Raw genomic sequence first — 19,545 nt, 5'->3', positions numbered from 1 at the left:
TCTGTAGATCGCACTGTTGGTTTGAGTAGCATATCTTTTATTCATGAAGTGGTTTTATATTGGGTAAAAGTGTCTTTTGTATATGGTATATTTTGTTTAACAATTTAATTTGCCTGATTTAACTTTGGTAATTCACGATTTGGATTGTTTAGATACTATGAAATGTTGCTTAGAATCAAGGGCGTAACTTTGGGTCTACCATTGGGGGGGTTAAACTTGCGGCATATTTATTAATTAATTAAGTTATTGAATAATTTTCTTGTGTAAAAGGTAACATGCTAATTTGCATAATTTAATTATGCACCCCCCCCCCCCAAAAAAAAAACAAAAAAAAAAAACGGGTGACTCTATTGGAGCAAACATCAACTTAAGTTACAATACAGTGACATTGGTTTTACACAGTCCCTGGCACCCTCTGGCTTTACCTCACAGGACACTGGCAAACCAACATCTAGCCAGCCAACTCCAGTCAACAAAACAGCATAATAACAAAAACAAAAATAACAGCATTAAAAACTTTCAAATAGAGAAAATGAAAGTGCAAATATATTATCACTTTGCATGACATAAGACTCAAAAGTAGATTAAAATAATAATAATAATTGTGTTTGCATTTAGCCTCTGATAACATCAAATTCAGAAACTGAGAAAATACAAGTGTGGACTGACGTTAACCTTAGTTGTGCTTTGATTCATTTTGTCACTTTGCAAACTCCATGCAAAAAAAAAAAAAAAAAGTATATATATATATATATATATATATATATATATATATATATATATATATATATATATATATATTATAATCATCTCAAATTGAACCGGAGGTGGTAAATTCCTAATAATAATTTAATGTTACGTAATTTTTTAGGTAAGTTATTTTAATAAGATAGATACCTAAAATACGTTGCGCATACAACTCAATTAATGCGATCATTATAAAGGTGTTTGAACAACAAAACACATCCACTTGCACATATTTGACAATCGGAATATCAGATATATCCTGCTATAGCTAACAAATTTGTGAAATTAGAATAAAAAAGGAAATAAAAGCAGATCATCAGTCATCAGCGCTGACAAGCAATGAATGATTCGTCTCCATGGAAACCATAAAGCGATACTACGATCAATAACGGTCGCCTTGAAAAACTTTTAAACTTACGTGTGAAAAGGTTAAGTAAGGCTTACATTTAAATGTGTCTTTGTTTTGTTTTGAGTGTATGGTCAATAAATAAAGTAATTAGAAAAAAGTGGGCACAAAACATGTTTGTCATGTATCTACTCCCCACACTTTGAGAAACGCTCAGCTAACTTAACAGCCAATTTAGCGGGGTACCTCCGTTTGGTCAGGATTTTCTTTTCTTTTTTTTTTTTTGGCTGGTGTCGACAAACAATGAAAAATTGTTGTCTGGCTGCCTTTCAGTGTCCTTTTCGTCTTTCCGTCAGCTTTTTCCACCCATTCATCCCAGGGACTGCGCAAAATAGTGAACAAACTTGGTAGAGAAAGCCGGTTGGGTAATACCAAGTAGTCGGTGCGGGGGGCGGGGGGTACATTACAGATTATTTAAAATATGATACTATCTTTCTTGCTGGCAAATGAAATTAATAAAGAAAACGAACAAAAGTATTTATTCTGAATATTTCATATTATTTTAATCTGAATGGTTTGATGATATTGAGGGGGTTATATTAGTTGGATCTGATTTTTGGGGGGGTCATGACCCCCCTAACCCCCCTGCAAATTACGCGCATGCTTAGAATTAATTGTGTATACATGACTTAAATTCTCTGACTACATGATTAAAAAAACTAAATTGCTTTATTAAATGGCAAATATGGTTAAAAGCACAGGTTAGATCATAGTCTCTGTGTTAGAATTCAGTAAATTAAACTACACATGCGTTTAAAGTTAATATGATCTATTAATTCTGTATTCAAAATGTAAAGCTAATGATATTTAAATGCATTGTTATTAAGCTGGGTAAGATCTACCAGCTTTAATGCGACTTTTAACAACTGTGCAATATAGTAGGTCTGGTGAAATATTCATGGTTCATTAACTTAAGCTACTGATGTTTGTGTAAAAAAAGTTATGCATTGTATTGGGTTTGTTGGTGAATTTACAATGTTTGCATGTATGTCTCTTTAAAGGTTTTTCACCTACATAGCTCAATGCTATAAGCCAATAAATGGTTGAAAGAAATTCCCAAGGCCTATTCATTGAGTGGAATCCAGTTTAAATTCTTCAAATAGTGAAACCTATCTTTTGCAAGTGTGGGAGAGTGCACAGTTAAAAAAAAAACACTTGACAAACAATTTGACTTTATGCATATCTAATAACATAATTTTCTTTTTTTTTCCCAAAGTCTCAAAATTAAGCTCTTTTAACCTTTTTACATTTCAGATTCTTCCCTTCTTGATTGTATTCGATACAAAATCTAGGAGACCCCAATAATTTAGGAAAAGAACATTTGTATAGGTCCACCAGACAGAAAACAACCTTTATCTCATCAATAAACTGCTCCACTATCCTTACTGATCTTAACCCAAGATGACTACAAATTTCTTCTGAAGATATCCATTTTCTAGAGATAAGCTCAATTAAATCTACAATTTTTGTCAGACCTTTTATTGATGAATTTTTTTTTTTCACAATAGTGTTAGACTTACAATCACTGTCACCTAGAAAGGAATAATAAAACAATGGTTCACTTAAACCAAAATGGTCAATCTGGTCTTGACTTCCTTAAAACATTCCAAGAATTCAAAACTGAAGCATAACAATTAACATCAGGTATAAAAAATACATTATGCAAAGACCTCAAAAACAAGTGCTTATCAAAGTGAAACCCACCAAACATTCTGAGCAGAGCCAGACCAAAAGATACCCATAGGATATGTTCATTGGAATACAGTAAACATTGAACAACTTTTAATCTCATTGATTTAACTTTTTAGCTTTGGGGAAAATTCTAAGCTTCCTATCACTGTTTAGAAGTCCTGTACAATAGGATTAAATCTATCCAAGGTTAAAAAACATTGTCATTTTGTCAAAATATCATTTTAAAGTTACCTCAATTCTCAGAGGTCCCCAAACGGTTCGAGTGAAGCTGTTCAAAAGATTCAGTTTCCTTAAACCCCACCTTTCGGTAGCATACGGTGTTCTGATTGGTCAACTGACATAAGCAGTTTGGATTGGTTGTTCCGCACACAACTTAGCATCTTTTTGGGGTGAATTATGTCTTATTCTTCTCATCGCGAAGCAAACCGTAAAATAAAAAACTTGAACAGTCTCGCTGCTTTTTCTTCTGTGTGGGTGTATTCAAGCTGTGTGCTTCAGTTTGAATCTGAATAGCGCGTTCAGCGCGGGGGCGTGGTCACATTAGAAGGGAGACGTTAAAAAACGGACATCACGTTGTTTTCATATGGATTACTTTATCACAGAATATCTGTTAGCAGCACTTGTTACACTTCATTTTAATGATGTGTTTGTAAATGAAGATCAGTGCAGACAGGCTGCAGACAGCACACATACTGATAAGACGCTCGGGAGAAAACAAACGCATAACTTCATAATCATACTTCGCATTGTGATTCGGAGATGCTTGTTGTTCTAAATAAAGTTGGTAATGAACCATCTTTTATGGCCAAACGCTTTGAAAATCCCGCTGTACTCACCGAGATTAGAAAAGCAGTCATCAGTGAAATGTTGCGAACACAACAAAAGGGATTTGTTGTACTGCTCTGGTATTGTGGTGAAAATGAATTTTAGCCATTGGTTCTTCTGATCTTCATTCTTTGGCAGTGAAAATAAAACAAACTTGTCTTTACAATTAAAAACACACTGTCTCCTCGACATGATGCTCTCACACCACAGAGCGTCTGTGTGTGGGGGGTGGGGCAGGTCAGAGTTCCGTTTCTCCCAAGACGGTAGGCGGAGATTATTATGCAAAGTGCTCCTAGTGACGTAAATAGAGATGGGCAAAAGATTTGAAATCTATAACGACTCGTTTCAGCGATTCAGAGTCGACTCCTTACTTTAGAAGCCAATAACTTTATAAATTGTGTACTCTTTGGTTTAATTACTTTGCACATTGTTTTCACTGATGGACAGCTACATCATACACTGTAATACAGGTCATTTTTGATTTCCCATCTGTGTGGCTCTTTAACTGGAAAATAAAGTATTGCAGAAGGGAGCTAATGATAACCATCCCAGAAAAAATCAATAAAAACTTTTTGTAACTGCTGCAATAAATCGTTTGATGGATCAAGTACATTAAAACGGTGCCATAACATAGATGCAGCTAAGTTATTAATTACAAGCACTCTTCCTCTGTATGACAGCTGAGGAAGAATCCACCTCTGTAAACGACCTGAAACTTTGTCAAAAAGACCTTCCCAATTTTTCAACATGTAATGATCCAACACCAGAAACACTCCCAACATTTTAAACCCCTTAAAGTTCCAAGAGCAGTACTGGGGAAGTTTTGGAGGGCCTCCATCCTCCCAATTACCCATCAAAAAAGTTGCACTCTTCAGCCAGTTTATTCTAGAGGAAGATGCCTTCTGATAAACCTCGAGGGATGATATTAAATTCTTTACATCTTCGTCTGACCTTATCACCACGGTGACATCAGCAGCATAAGCACTGAGTCTGACTGTTACCACCCCACTGCTAGATACAGGGCAAGTTGTTGAAATCCCACTTAGCTGTCATCTCAAATCTACCAGCAGTGGTTCAATAACTATGGAATATAAAATACCTGAAAGGCCACAACCTTGCCTTATTCCTCTGTCAGCTATAAAAGGCCTTGTAAGTGTTCCATTTATTTTCAGCATGCTGTACACATCAGTGTACAACAACTTTACATAAGAAAAAGGATCAACCAAAACCAAAAGTTTCAAAACACTTAAAAAGGTAACCATGATCAACCTGGTCAAAGGCTTTTTCCTGATCCAGAGAAATAAAACCTGCATCAACGTTATGCACTTTGGCATAAGAAATCAAATCTCGAATAAAAAAAAGATAAATAAAAATCGACCGACCAGGAACACAGTAGTATTGATCTGCATGGATGACTGAAGCTATACAACATTTAATTCTATTAGTTAAAACTTTAGAAAGTATCTTATAGTCAACACCGAGTAAAGACACAGGACGCCAGTTTTTTATGTCTCCAAGGTCACCCTTCTTGGGTAATAAGGTTATCATAGCCCTCCGAAGGCTCAACGGAAGTGTTCCCTTTTCCAAACATTCCAAGAAGACCAAAAACAAGTCTTTTCCGATGACTGGCCAAAACTGCTTGTAGAATTCTGCACTTAGCCCATCTAGTCCTGGAGCTTTGCCTGGAGAAAGTTCATTAACAGCTACAGTAAATTAATCAAAGGTCAGTGGTTGATCAAGCATATATTTCTCCTCATCTGCAAGAAGAGGTAAGTCCTGAAGTAAAGAGTCGGCCATTCCAGCATCACAGGATTCAGCTTTATACAGATCTTCATAAAAAGCGCATGGGAAATAATTCCACTATCATCCGTCACTTCTCTCCCATCTGGCAGTTTCAAATGACACTAATTCTTCCTATTTCCAGTCTTCCTTTGCAGATTAAAAAAGAAAGATGTTGGAGCATCCATCCCAGCAAACAGGGGACGTCCCCCGGACGTTATGAACGTCCGCTTAGGTCCGCAGTACGTCCAATTTATAACGTTCGCTGGGGGACGTTCGGCGGACGTTCGGGGGACGTCCGGATTTGGTCCGCTTTTGACGTTCGCTGGCGGACGTTCGGAGGACATTCGTCTGAGACAGTTTGTGAACGTCCCTGTTTCGTCCCTCATCTGCCATTTCCATTCCAACACTTGAAAAATTCAGTCCTTTATCTTTTATCATCAGACCTGACCAGTGTTGGGCAGTAACTAGTTACATGTAACCAAATTACGTAATTTAGTTGCAAAATAAATGTAGCAATTTTTTAATGTAATGTAAACTGTAATTAAATTACAGTTAATTATGATATTGTTAATGATTACAAAGGGAGTTACATTTGAATATTTACACACACAGCCTACATATTTAAAATGAGACACCAATGTTTCTGGAGTTGAAGACACAGAATATGACACATGCTTATTCCATAACTGTTTTATTTCCTATTTTTATGTAAATTATTATTTATTTATTTTATTTTTAGATTAACTGCCTTTTTTCCAAGGCATTGTTAGATGCCAATGTTTCCGGTCATAGCTATGCAAAGATTTGATTTCAAAAACAGTATCATAGCTATTAAACTATATCTTATGATTTTATAAAATAAAATATTTAATAAAAATATTGCAAAGTAAAAAGAGCTGCTAAAGTCCTATTTTGAGGTGGTTGTACTTTAAAATTAAATTATAGTCTTAATTCAAGTGAAGAAGGATTCTTAAATATGGGAGTAATCAGTGTTGAGTACCACTGTAACATTAACCCTGCTTGCTTTAAATGATTCAAAATTTGAAAACAATAGAAATTTAGAAAAGTAATCAAAAAGTAATCAGTTACATTACTTAAAGTCACTTGAAACAGTGACACTAAATATTACATTTTAAATAAGGTAATTTGTAATCTGTAACCTATAACATTTCCAAAGTAACCTTCCCAACACTGGACCTGACACCTTGCAACTCAGACAAAGAGAGTTGACAAAATCAAACTAATATAAACTCATATTGGATTTTAAAGAGTATTTTTGACTAAAACAAAACTGTAATAACAGATTGCAAAAAAAAAAAAATTGTTTTGATTTGCTGATTGATATTATTATTATTATTTTACTATATAGATTTGAATACATTGTAAAATAAAGTTAATGTTAAATTAAATTATTTTTTTATTTCTGGAAAAAGAAAATATGAGTAACTTCTGTAATGAAAAATGTCATTAAATCAGGAGTCTGTTTTCAGCATTTAAACATCAAAATCATGATGCCTTTCAATAATATAATTGAACAGAGCTACAATTAGGTTTATGCATGAATGAAGAAAATATGTTTGCATATCCCAGGAGCTCTACTACCCAGGTAACACAGTTACGTCATGACGACGTAACTGGACCAGACCATATTCGTTGCAGCGACAAATAACGTTCCAGCGACGTAACTTTGTGATTCCCATATCCGTCGTGGCGACGTTATAGTGGAACGTCGCTGGAACGTGATGAGTATGTCCTGACGACCAAACTGGCACGTCATGAGGACGTGACATTACAAGGATCATATTGGTAATTCGTATTTTCACCTCACCATTACCTTGAAATGCATAAAGAACTAATAAACTCAATCCATCTCTGGGGCAAAAAATAAACCTTATGAAATCTAATTGTAATCTAATTATAGGGGATTCATAGTTAATACATTATTTACATACACGCAATGCAAACAAATACAAAAACATTACATTCTAATATAAAATAGACAAAAACACACTGCATTCATTCACAAATCAATATTTATTCAGCACTACTTTCTAAAAATACGAAGCCAAAACATTTTGAACATCGCACCTGTTCTTTAACCATGCAAAATGTTACTAAGTTATGAGCACAGAAAACTAAACACATCAATTCATAGATTACACAATATAAACAATAGAAAATGTTTGTCTTAAAGATGGGGAGATGGTTAATGATGTTATCAGTGAAAATTATAAATAATTATCAGTAAACTTATTGATACAACATAATTTAGTGCAACAAAAAATACATGATAAATAGATATGAAACAATTCAGCAGATACTGCACCGAGATACTGCACAAAGTAAAACTGTGAGCGTCGTATATGAGGCTCCTGGTATAAATGTCTGGTGGTGATGTGCTTTAATTACACGACATGCAGGAAAGAATTTAGGCTAATTCATGCGCACGATTTTCTATTTCATTCCCTCGATTTGCTAAAACGTGTACACTATTTATACATCAAGAGAACGAATTAGTAAATTGTGCATACGATTTAGCAAATCAATGAAATGTAAAAGTAATCGTGCACGTTTAGTACATAGAGGGAACGAATTAGTAAATCATGGACATGATTTCTTTCTTTTTCTTGCATGTCATGATCAGGGCTCTGTGCTCACTATCAGAGGATAAAACTAAACAATATAACAATTACCAAAGAACCATAATTTTTGAGCTTCTCAGAAGAAAAACATTCATAAAGCGTAAAGATATGAAAAATGAACAATATAGAGATTTCTAGCATCTCTCCTGTATTATTTGTCCCACCCGAAAAAACTAATTTTTCTCAGAAGAATCTGTGATCTGTGATTACTGACTGTGGAGAAGACTCTTTCAGACAGTGCTGAGGAGGCAGAGTTCGGTGCTGGACAGCTGATAGAGAAGAGGAAGATGGTGTTTCTTACCCCAGCAGCAGAAGACAGGCTCTTCTGAGGGAAGGACAAGGCTTGATGCAGTGTTTTGCTGTAGAACAAGGCTTCTTCTCAGCACCTGATCTTCTTCAGAAAAGAGTTCCTCTAGTGTAGAGTCAGACACTCAGACTTCTTGCAAACTGGAATCTTTTAATAACATTTAGCATATTATTGTAGTCATGTTCAATGTTTTTATTATAACACATGGCAAGCTTATAGAAAATTGTTAAACGTGTTCTTCCTCCTCTTCTTCATCCTGGGCCTGCACTGTCAACATCCTCTGAGCTGAAAGGGAGGATCATCTTGTTAATGTTGCTCATGTATGTTCACAACCAGTCAAAAATCTGGAATCTTTTCTTTATGGTTTTCAAGAGAAGTCTCTTCTACTCACCAAGGCTAGATTAATTTGATAAAAAAAAAAAAAAAAAGAAAGAAAGAAATAATATATATATATACTTTAACATATTCATTGAAATAATTATGAGGCAAAGCTGAATTTTTCAGTATCTTTACTCCAGTCTTCAGTGTCACATGATCTTTTTCATATACTGATTTGCTGATCGGGAAACATTGCTGATTATCACAAATCAGTGCATTTACATGCACCCAATCGTATTATTGCCGCTCTGATCAAAGTACATCTGCTCATGACATACATGATGTAAATCACATCTGCAGTTAGCTTACTACGGTCCTTAGTTCCACTGAACTCTATTGGTAAAGAAGGAACTTTTTGACCAAAGTTGGTTTTAGGGAAACGCACCCCATATTAGAAATGATGGGCAAGAAAACTTAGCATTTCTGGAAAGTTGAATTTTTTCTTCATGATTACTTTATGAAACACAAAGTTCAAAACATTGAAAAAAAAGGTAATCTTTTGTAAAATTACAAAAGTCTTCTCTACCACTGGTTTTCAATTTTATGCATTCCTGCTATTAGCCACCCCCCCCCCCAAATAAAATAAATAAATAAAATAAATAATAAATAAATATAACTGTAGTGTAGACAAAATGTTTGGGCAGCACAACTGTTTCCAACACTGATAATAATCAGAAAAATTTATTGAGCAGTAAATCATCATATTAGAATGATTTCTGAAGATCATGTGACACTGAAGACTGGAGTAATTAATGCTGAAAATATAGCTGTGCATTATAGAAATAAATTAAACTTTTAAAATATATTTAAAACTTTTGACCAGCTGTGTACATTACGCAGAACCTGATTTTACCAAGTGAAACATGTTCCTGGGACAACATCGTTGTTGACCCTGGAACAACATTGTGATTAACCAATCAGATTTGAAGAACCATTTTATAGATTTTGTGAAGTTTACGCTTAAAATCAGTGTTTGGTGCTTGTACATCAGTGTCATTCATCTATCATTTCCTCTGATTTTAGGGATTACTCATGGTTAAGGTTAGGTTTAGATGTAGGGATATGGTTAAGAATATATTTTTGGAGTAAAATGTTGTTCCAGGGTCAACAAAATATGTTGACCTAGGAACACATCGAACTTGGCAAAATCAGGACATGCGTACATTACCACATTTAAATGAGAACTCAACTTGTAATAATGCACACATTCTCAAAGAACTTACATTCTGGTGATAACTTCCTTCCCTCACTGCTGTCAGTTCCCTTCAGTCATTCCCAGACCTCCTTGTTTTTAATCTTTCCCTCAAATCTACAGAAACAAACATCATTTTACAGACAATTTGGATAAGTCACGAATTGCAATAGTTATATAACTATAATCACAATGCAAAATTATATATATATATATATATATATATATATATAATTATAAATATATATTGAATCGGCACACAAGTATCAGGATAGTATTGAATTGGCAGATTAGCGTATCATCCCAGCCCTAGTTACTACAGTCAAAACAATGAAACTCTCTTCAAGAGCGCACAATAACTGATATTTAAAACTGTTAAAAGAAAAGGCTCAAAATATTGCACACATATAATACACAACAATATCTCTTCCTTTGGTGTTTTGAACATTTCTGTGAGTAATGCTACACGCTGTGACTCTGTGTTGCTTCAAGTGCATCATTCTGCACACTGGTTGTGTTTACGCGATGCACGCTGTATAGGAGCCATACCCTTTCGTATTATAATACATTAGCACAATGATAGATTCTTGTTCTGTCCCATCTACCACATGTTGCTGCCTTCATTACTGTGCTATACATTTAAAAGAAATGTATTTTACACACACACACATACATTACACACACACACACACACACACACACACACACATATATATATATATATATATATATATATATACAGGGGCGTAGCACCAAATTTTGGGCCCTGGGTACAAACAATCTTGCTGGGCCCCCGTACCAAATACCATAGTGATACCAATGGGTGGGATATTTTAAAGAAAGTCGGTAACAAAACGACTGATGGACCCCATTGACTTCCATAGTAGGAAAAAAAATACTATGGAAGTCAATGGGGACCATCAACTGTTTAATTACCAACCTTTGTTAAAATATCTTCTTTTGTGTTTAAGAGAAGAAAGGAAATCATAGAGGTTTGGAACAACTTGAGGGAGAGTAAATGATGACAATTTTCATTTTTGGGTGAACTATCCCTTTAAAGTTTAAATGTGTACAATAACAATATACCCATTTTGCTTATTTCCTCTTAACACTTAATTACTAATTACTAAGTGAGTCTCACTGTCACATAAACCTCACTGTCACTGCTTTCATCTGGCCATGATGAGGGGCCTGTTGCTGCAGGGTCTGAAACTGAAATATATGGCTTCCAATGGTTGCTAAAATATCATTTATTGTCACAATACCTTTTTTCAAGTGTACGCCAAGTACAAGTTAATTGCTGATTATTTGTCTGTTTAAAATAAATGCAGACTATGGAATCACAGGGTACACTAACCACCAAACTAGACATTCAGTCTTTGAATTACGTTTTAAAATAAGTCATTTTCAATCATTAAGATGTGCATTAAACTGAGAACAATCCTGTACTTAATGTAAGAACGTGCGTGAGCTAATTTGCATAACAATTCGGTAAAATAGGCGCTAACGATCTGTGTTTTCGCAGGTGTTAAATTTTGACAATGGAGGGAAATATACAGTGTTTTCATGTAAACTTCTGACTCTGGGTAGAACTCCTCCAAGAGTAGATATTTATGTTAAAACAATGACAGTGCTCGATGAAGCATTTGGAGCTCAATTTCTTTTAAAAAAACTGAGTGAGCAACTGCTTGCCCCCATTTGCCTTTCTCTCTTTAATCTTCTTTTCCTTTTTGAGCCCCTGATTTTCCTTTCTTAAGGATAGACATGACTCTTCCCCTGTCTTCCTAGCTCCTTCCTAACTCCAGCTCCTGATTCACCGCAGGTCCGCAGCAGAAGCACCTGAACTGCGGGTCGTACCATTTACGTTGATTTGAGAGGGGTGGTGGGGCCCTGCACAGCATGAAAATGCAAACCAGTGCCTAACTACAAGTTCAGTTTTGCACAGGAACTTTTTTTATTTGTAAATAAATGCTTTACAAATGATAGTGCATGTATATGTATGTATAGAAAACTGACTTCTAAGGACCCCCCCCTGGCTCGGGCCCTGGGTACTCGGTACCCTTTACCCCCCCCCCCCCCCCCCCCCCCCAGTCCGACGCCCCTGTATATATAGACGGTTTCAACGGCAACAACATAAACGTTACTGCGCATGAGCGCTTTTGTGGACCTAACTTAACTTTCGGTAGACTTCCAAGTAGAATCAATAACAACAGCCAAGTCCCTCTAGAGTAGATATTTTTTGATAACAAACAAATTATGTTTGCTGCGTGGATCAGGCGGACTTAACGAAAATGCAAATTCATCCTTTGCCAGCAGGAGATGTTTTAAAGCAAAGACATAAAGCACGAGAAATAGAGGTTTCCCCAGTAACAGCCATAGGTGGAAAGAGTACAAAAATATTCTACTCAAGTAAAAGTACCATTACATGAATGAAATTTTACTCAAGTACAAGTAGAAGTACCAGTCTAAAAATCTACTCGAGTAAAAGTAAAAAGTAGCTTGTTTAAAATTTACTCAGAGTAAAAATTACTTAGTTACATTTTAACAGAGGGAGGGAGTCAAAAATGGGACAGGCCAAGGGTGTCAAACTCAGTTCCTGGAGGGCCACAGTCCTCCTAATTAAACACACCTGATCCAGCTAATCTAATCATTTAGGTTTATTTGAAAACTTCATGATATGTGTGCTGGAGCAGGGTTAGAACTAAACTCTGCAGGGCTACGGCCCTTCAGGGACTGAGTTTGACACCCCGGCACAGGCCTATTAATCTCAAACTAGTTGTTTTTAATTAAAGAAATCAGTTATTTAGAATAATAAGACATTTGGGCTGTTACCAGGCAAATCAGTTTCAACAAACTCATCTTTTCAATGCAGACGAAATGAAGAAGCTTCATCGGAAGTGGCATTTAGATGTATTTACACAGTGTTTAGTGCAGGACAAGAATGCGTTTAACCTGCAGTTACAAATGCATGAATAATGTTTTTATATACAAGACATAAAATGTTAAATACTCATTTGAAATGATAAGAAATAAATTATTAAAAAAAAAAATCAAAAGATACTTTAATTGTGAACTTAAAATGGCCAGTATGTGTCAGCAAGTCACTGTTAATAAGTGAGTCATTGCGATTGAACCGAATCATTTAAACGGTTGATTCATTCAGGAACTAAACAGTCATGTTGCTCAGAGATGCAAAACTGTGCTTTGGTGGCTATGTTTGGAATTATTTTTTGTTGTAAAAATAGAGCAAAAACAGGCAATATGGTATCTAAAACGCAAGTCTCTTAATTAACTTGTTTACTGACCTGTTGTAAAATATGTGTGTAATATATATATATATATATATATATATATATATATATATATATATATAATCATGATGATTTTTGGAGGAAAAGACGTGTGTGATTTTGATTTACTATATGAAAATTATGTAAATTTTCTGCCCCTATATCTTCAATTTTGTGATCAGTTTAAATGCATTTTAACAGACTGAATCACAGTGAAAGAACGCACTGTAAATGCGCGCGCACATTGTTAAAACAACAATGATATTATAGCAGACGATATATCCCAGATAAATTGCACACTCCGCACCAGTCTTTTAGGCTAATTTGTGCAAAACCTCTTGCTAAAATGTCAAAGCTTCATTTTAACCACCAATGCAACGTTGCAATTATTTAGCTTACCTCTACATGCTTGCGAAGGGTTGATGTCGAGATTTTATAAGCTGCTAGTTTGGTGTCTCTATAGCTTACACTGCATAGAGCATAAATATGGCCAGGGGTTCACTTCATTTCCTTCGAGTTCAACTTCAGAATATGACGGGGTTTCGTTTTCAGCGGTGTCTGCACCACTAACGCCTGTTTTGTCCGTCTGCATCTTTCTTGTGATTTTAGCGCCTGTTTGTTCTCCTGCCCATTATTTACTGACGTAGTTTGCAGGGAGCGAATTATAATAATAATTATTATTATTATTTTACTCCGTAATTAATGTGTTTTAAAATGTAGCGAAGTACAATACTTCAAACAACATATACTTCAGTAAAAGTAAAATTACAGATTTAAAAAATTACTTTAAAAAGTAGAAGTACACAAAAAAGCTACTCAATTACAGTAACGCGAGTAAATGTAATTCGTTACTTTCCACCTCTGGTAACAGCTGTAAAAAAGCAGAGCTACGCTCACACACTGCTTTATCAGGCATATAACATGCAAGTCCTCCTTCAGAAATAGTGATATAAAAACACCTGTGCCTCGTTTTGATATTTAAACATATAAATGTAAACAATTATTAAACGTAAAGTATGTAACGTTACTCATGTTTATTCAACGAAGCCTTTTTGAAAATCGATCAGTTTTAAAATTGTGGCGAGTCTCCAAAAATAAATAAATGTATGGGAAACACATCCCGCAGCACAACCACCTGAGCCCAGTTTACTCATCACATTGACTTTAACTGCGTTTGTAGGAGGTACCGCAGCCAGACTGATATACACAACATAGACCGGAAGTTAACTTAGGTTCCAGGCGCGTGCGCTTGATGAAACAGTCTATATATCTATATCTACAGGTCCTTCTCAAAAAATTTGCATATTGTGATAAAGTTCATTATTTTCCATAATGTAATGATAAAAATTAAATTTTCATATATTTTAGATTCATTGCACACCAACTGAAATATTTCAGGTCTTTTATTGTTTTAATACTGATGATTTTGGCATACAGCTCATGAAAACCCCAAATTCCTATTTCAAAAAATTAGCATATCATGAAAAGGTCCTCTAAACAAGCTATTAACCTAATCATCTGAATCAACTAATTAACTCTAAACACCTGCAAAAGATTCCTGAGGCTTTTAAAAACTCCCAGCCTGGTTCATTACTCAAAACCGCAATCATGGGTAAGACTGCTGACCAGAAGGCCATCATTGACACCCTCAAGCGAGAGGGTAAGACACAGAAATACATTTCTGAACGAATAGGCTGTTCCCAGAGTGCTGTATCAAGGCACCTCAGTGGGAAATCTGTGGGAAGGATAAAGGTTGGAAAAAAACGCTGCACGATGAGAAGAGGTGACCGGACCCTGAGGAAGATTGTGGAGACCCTTAAGGCGGGCGTACACGGTGCGATTTTTGCTGTCGTACGTGTTCGCATGCGATTTTTTTTCAATCATGTGGAAATTGTGTATTCTCGTGTGGTCGCATATTATATTGAGTGTGTATGTGTGTGTGTGTGTGTGTGTGTGTGTGAGAAAGAGAGAGAGTGTGTGTGAGAGAGACCTTTGCGCACTTACCTTAATGTTTTTCAGAAAATCACAATGTACACCTCAGCTCTTAGAACTACATGGAGTAAACAAACGTGTATTTATGCACCTGCTGCCTTTTAATGGTGGTGAAAGTATTCGGTTGTTAAGTGATGACGTAAGAAGCGCTGTTTCCGGGTCCAGGCCTCAACTCTCTTCACTTGAGAATATGACCTCAGCAGCCGTTTAAGAGCACTGTTTATTCATATTGATAATTTAAGTTAAACACTTTCAAACTTACGATATACACTACATTCTCCGTGCTCACAGCGTCCCAAACACAAATTTTTATATATTTGTTTTATATTTATATTTTCATTGTCTGGCTATCTGGTACTTCGGTATGGAGTTAAAGGTTAAGATTATAACTTTTTCGCTAGTATTCTATCACATTGTGAGTTTATATTAGCACCTTTTGTTGTTTTCTCGTGGTAACTGATAGAGCGTTTGGACACGGAAGCGCTGCTACGTGACGTCAGATTTAACAAGCGAATAGACTAAACAAAAGCAAAGTACATGGATTTAAACACTTCCATGCCATCATGCTGGATATTTAATGGTGAGAAGAGCAGCAAGCAACACGAGAAAGGGCTTGACTTGTACCAAAGTTTTAGAAATGATTATGTAGTGTGACCCCTCCAGCGAGCTGCAGCTTATTTGAAGTTGGTTTTGCATTTTGGTTCATACTACATTATGTTCATAAATTTGATGCAAAGTAGATTTTTTTTACAGGATTTTAAGGTTTCAAACTGGCTTTACCATCAAGAAAAGAGGAGCATTTCACATATAGGCAATCTGTACTAAGGCAGCAGCTGCATAAACACACTTCTTTTTTTATTGTTTACTCCATGTAGTTCTGAGAGCATGAGGTGCATATTCTGATTTTTTTTCAGATATTGTACATCAAGGTAAGTGCACAAAGGTCTCTCTCTCTATCACACACACACACTATAATTTGCTATTATACTCCATATAACTCCATACAAGCCAGAAACTAAGCCTTTTTTTTGCACAGGAAATCATTAATGAAATGAAATACATTAGGCATATATACATTTATTAAATTATTACACGATTATGGAATTGGAATTAATGATTTAATAACTGTCTTATTATTTATGCCTCTTTGATAATCTGCACATTTTAAGCTAAATACAGAAATTGACCAAAACAAATAAAAACTGAAATACAAAGGAATTGAATGGAAACTGCAAGTTACTGGTCTGCTGTGATATTTGATTTTCTCCATTTAAACTTTACCCGTCCATTGATACAGGGCAACTGCACTTATATTGGAGCTGGGCCAACTTCTCAGGGGCCAAACAGGAGTGCAAGCAGGAACATCAACAGCACCTTCAAGCATGCCTGCTGTACAGTCTGCTGGTCCAGCTACTGGAATGACTGGAACGATTAGTGAATTGACTAGAACGACTGCTGAAATGATAGGGCCGACTGCTGGACTGATGGGGCCGACTGCTGAACTGATGGGGCCGACTGCTGAAATCCTAGGGCCGACTGCTGGACTGATGGGGCCGACTGCTGAAATGATAGGGCCGACTGCTGGACTGATGGGGCCAACTGCTGAACTGATGGGGCCGACTGCTGAAATGATAGGGCCGACTGCTGGACTGATGGGGCCGACTGCTGAAATGATAGGGCCGACTGCTGAAATGATAGGGCCGACTGCTGGACTGATGGGGCCGACTGCTGGACTGATGGGGCCGACTGCTGAAATGATAGGGCCGACTGCTGGACTGATGGGGCCGACTGCTGAAATGATAGGGCCGACTGCTGGACTGATGGGGCCGACTGCTGAAATGATAGGGCCGACTGCTGGACTGATGGGGCCGACTGCTGAAATGATGGGGCCGACTGCTGGACTGATGGGGCCGACTGCTGAAATGATGGGGCCGACTGCTGAAATGATAGGGCCGACAGCTCGACTGATGGGGCCGACTGCTGAAATGATGGGGCCGACTGCTGGACTGATGGGGCCGACTGCTGAACTGATGGGGCCGACTGCTGAAATGATAGGGCCGACAGCTCGACTGATGGGGCCGACTGCTGGACTGATGGGGCCGACTGCTGGACTGATGGGGCCGACTGCTGAAATGATAGGGCCGACTGCTGAAATGATAGGGCCGACTGCTGGACTGATGGGGCCGACTGCTGAAATGATAGGGCCAACTGCTGGACTGATGGGGCCGACTGCTGAAATGATAGGGCCGACTGCTGAAATGATAGGGCCGACTGCTGGACTGATGGGGCCGACTGCTGGACTGATGGGGCCGACTGCTGGACTGATGGGGCCGACTGCTGAAATGATAGGGCCGACTGCTGGACTGATGGGGCCGACTGCTGAAATGATAGGGCCGACTGCTGGACTGATGGGGCCGACTGCTGAAATGATAGGGCCGACTGCTGGACTGATGGGGCCGACTGCTGAAATGATAGGGCCGACTGCTGGACTGATGGGGCCGACTGCTGAAATGATGGGGCCGACTGCTGAAATGATAGGGCCGACTGCTGAAATGATAGGGCCGACAGCTCGACTGATGGGGCCGACTGCTGGACTGATGGGGCCGACTGCTGAACTGATGGGGCCGACTGCTGAACTGATGGGGCCGACTGCTGAAATGATAGGGCCGACTGCTGGACTGATGGGGCCGACTGCTGGACTGATGGGGCCGACTGCTGAAATGATAGGGCCGACTGCTGGACTGATGGGGCCGACTGCTGAAATGATAGGGCCGACTGCTGGACTGATGGGGCCGACTGCTGAAATGATAGGGCCGACTGCTGGACTGATGGGGCCGACTGCTGAAATGATAGGGCCGACTGCTGGACTGATGGGGCCGACTGCTGAAATGATAGGGCCGACTGCTGGACTGATGGGGCCGACTGCTGAAATGATGGGGCCGACTGCTGAAATGATAGGGCCGACAGCTCGACTGATGGGGCCGACTGCTGAAATGATGGGGCCGACTGCTGGACTGATGGGGCCGACTGCTGAACTGATGGGGCCGACTGCTGAAATGATAGGGCCGACAGCTCGACTGATGGGGCCGACTGCTGAACTGATGGGGCCGACTGCTGAAATGATAGGGCCGACTGCTGAAATGATAGGGCCGACAGCTCGACTGATGGGGCCGACTGCTGGATCTGGCACTGCTTTGCCACCAGCACCAACAGTTGTGACTCCGACTGTTCGGCTTCCATTCCCCTCCCTGTGTCAGTTTTCTGCAAACTGCTCAGACAAGGTCACAGGATCTTTGTGCAGACTGTTTCAGCCATACAGTAAAGTGTCAAAGAAAAAAAAAATGCCACCCAACCATGGGAGCACACGTTTTTTTGCTGTTCTCTAGGAAATACACTACAAATTCCTAGTGTTGAGGAAAGAATGTGCCTCCAGGCAAGCGGTCTTGGCAAAAAAAAAAAGTGAGATTTTGTGATGTGCAATGCACACCACAACAATTTATTAAGATAATTGAAGAGGCATTTCCTCCACTGAAGCATTCTGGAGGCTTCAAGCTGATGTGCTGCTGCAGGAGCAGACAACTTATAGATGTAGCTATGCCACCAGAGGGGTATTCTGCTAATTATCTAAAGAACAAAGGCAGTCTAAATAAAGCTGTGGCTTACATTGTACCTTTGCAACATGATCTCCCTTTGAATGTAGATAATCAAAAGGTAAGTAATGTCAATTACTTTGTTGTGTGTATTATGTGTATTTTCCCTTATAGTACCTGTGTGAATTGCATTTTAGGATGACAGTTTGGGAGAGGGGGAGGCTTTGCAGCAAATTTGCATGTACTGCAATCAACAAGTGCCATTGCATGTTCTTGAACGCCACAGAATACACTGCAACACCAGGTAAGCCACTGTCAATCTTTAACTATTCCCACAAAATAAACTCATATAGGTTCTTAACTCTAGACTGTGAGATCCATTTTCCTGCATAGTTCAGCTGCAAGCCTAATCAAACACACCTAGACAAGTTAGGATCACTAGAAAATTACAGACAGGTGAGTTTGATCAAGTTTGCCGCTAAACTCTGCTGGAAAATGGATCTCCGGGGCCAGAGTTGAGAACAAAAGGTTTGGAACAACATGATGAGTAAATGATGAGCGATTTTTCATCTTTATGTTAACTTTTCCTTTTAAAGGCCATGTTGCATGGTTAATTTTTCAACGAATTTGTGCAATTTGCGTGTTGGTAATAAACATTTAAACTGTTATCCATTGTATTTTATGTTGTTGGGTATCACAAAA

At 37.9% G+C, this 19,545-nt stretch overlaps 1 protein-coding gene across 1 annotated transcript; it reads right to left on the bottom strand.

Annotated features, from left to right (window-relative positions):
- Positions 1-16,779: 16,779 nt before the first annotated feature.
- Positions 16,780-18,609, bottom strand: LOC113081028 (zinc finger protein 256-like). Its single transcript, XM_026253088.1, has 2 exons — positions 18,602-18,609; positions 16,780-18,514 (listed from the first exon to the last, which is right to left on the bottom strand). Exons 1-2 carry the CDS (start codon positions 18,607-18,609, stop codon positions 16,780-16,782), a joined length of 1,743 nt encoding a protein of 580 aa, XP_026108873.1.
- Between the last annotated feature and the right edge of the window lie 936 nt (positions 18,610-19,545).

This window comes from Carassius auratus, unplaced genomic scaffold, assembly GCF_003368295.1.
Source record: "Carassius auratus strain Wakin unplaced genomic scaffold, ASM336829v1 scaf_tig00032882, whole genome shotgun sequence".
Lineage (NCBI taxonomy): Eukaryota > Metazoa > Chordata > Actinopteri > Cypriniformes > Cyprinidae > Carassius > Carassius auratus.
The sequence above is the reverse complement of the archived record's forward strand: the minus strand, read 5'-3'. Positions and strand labels throughout refer to the sequence as shown.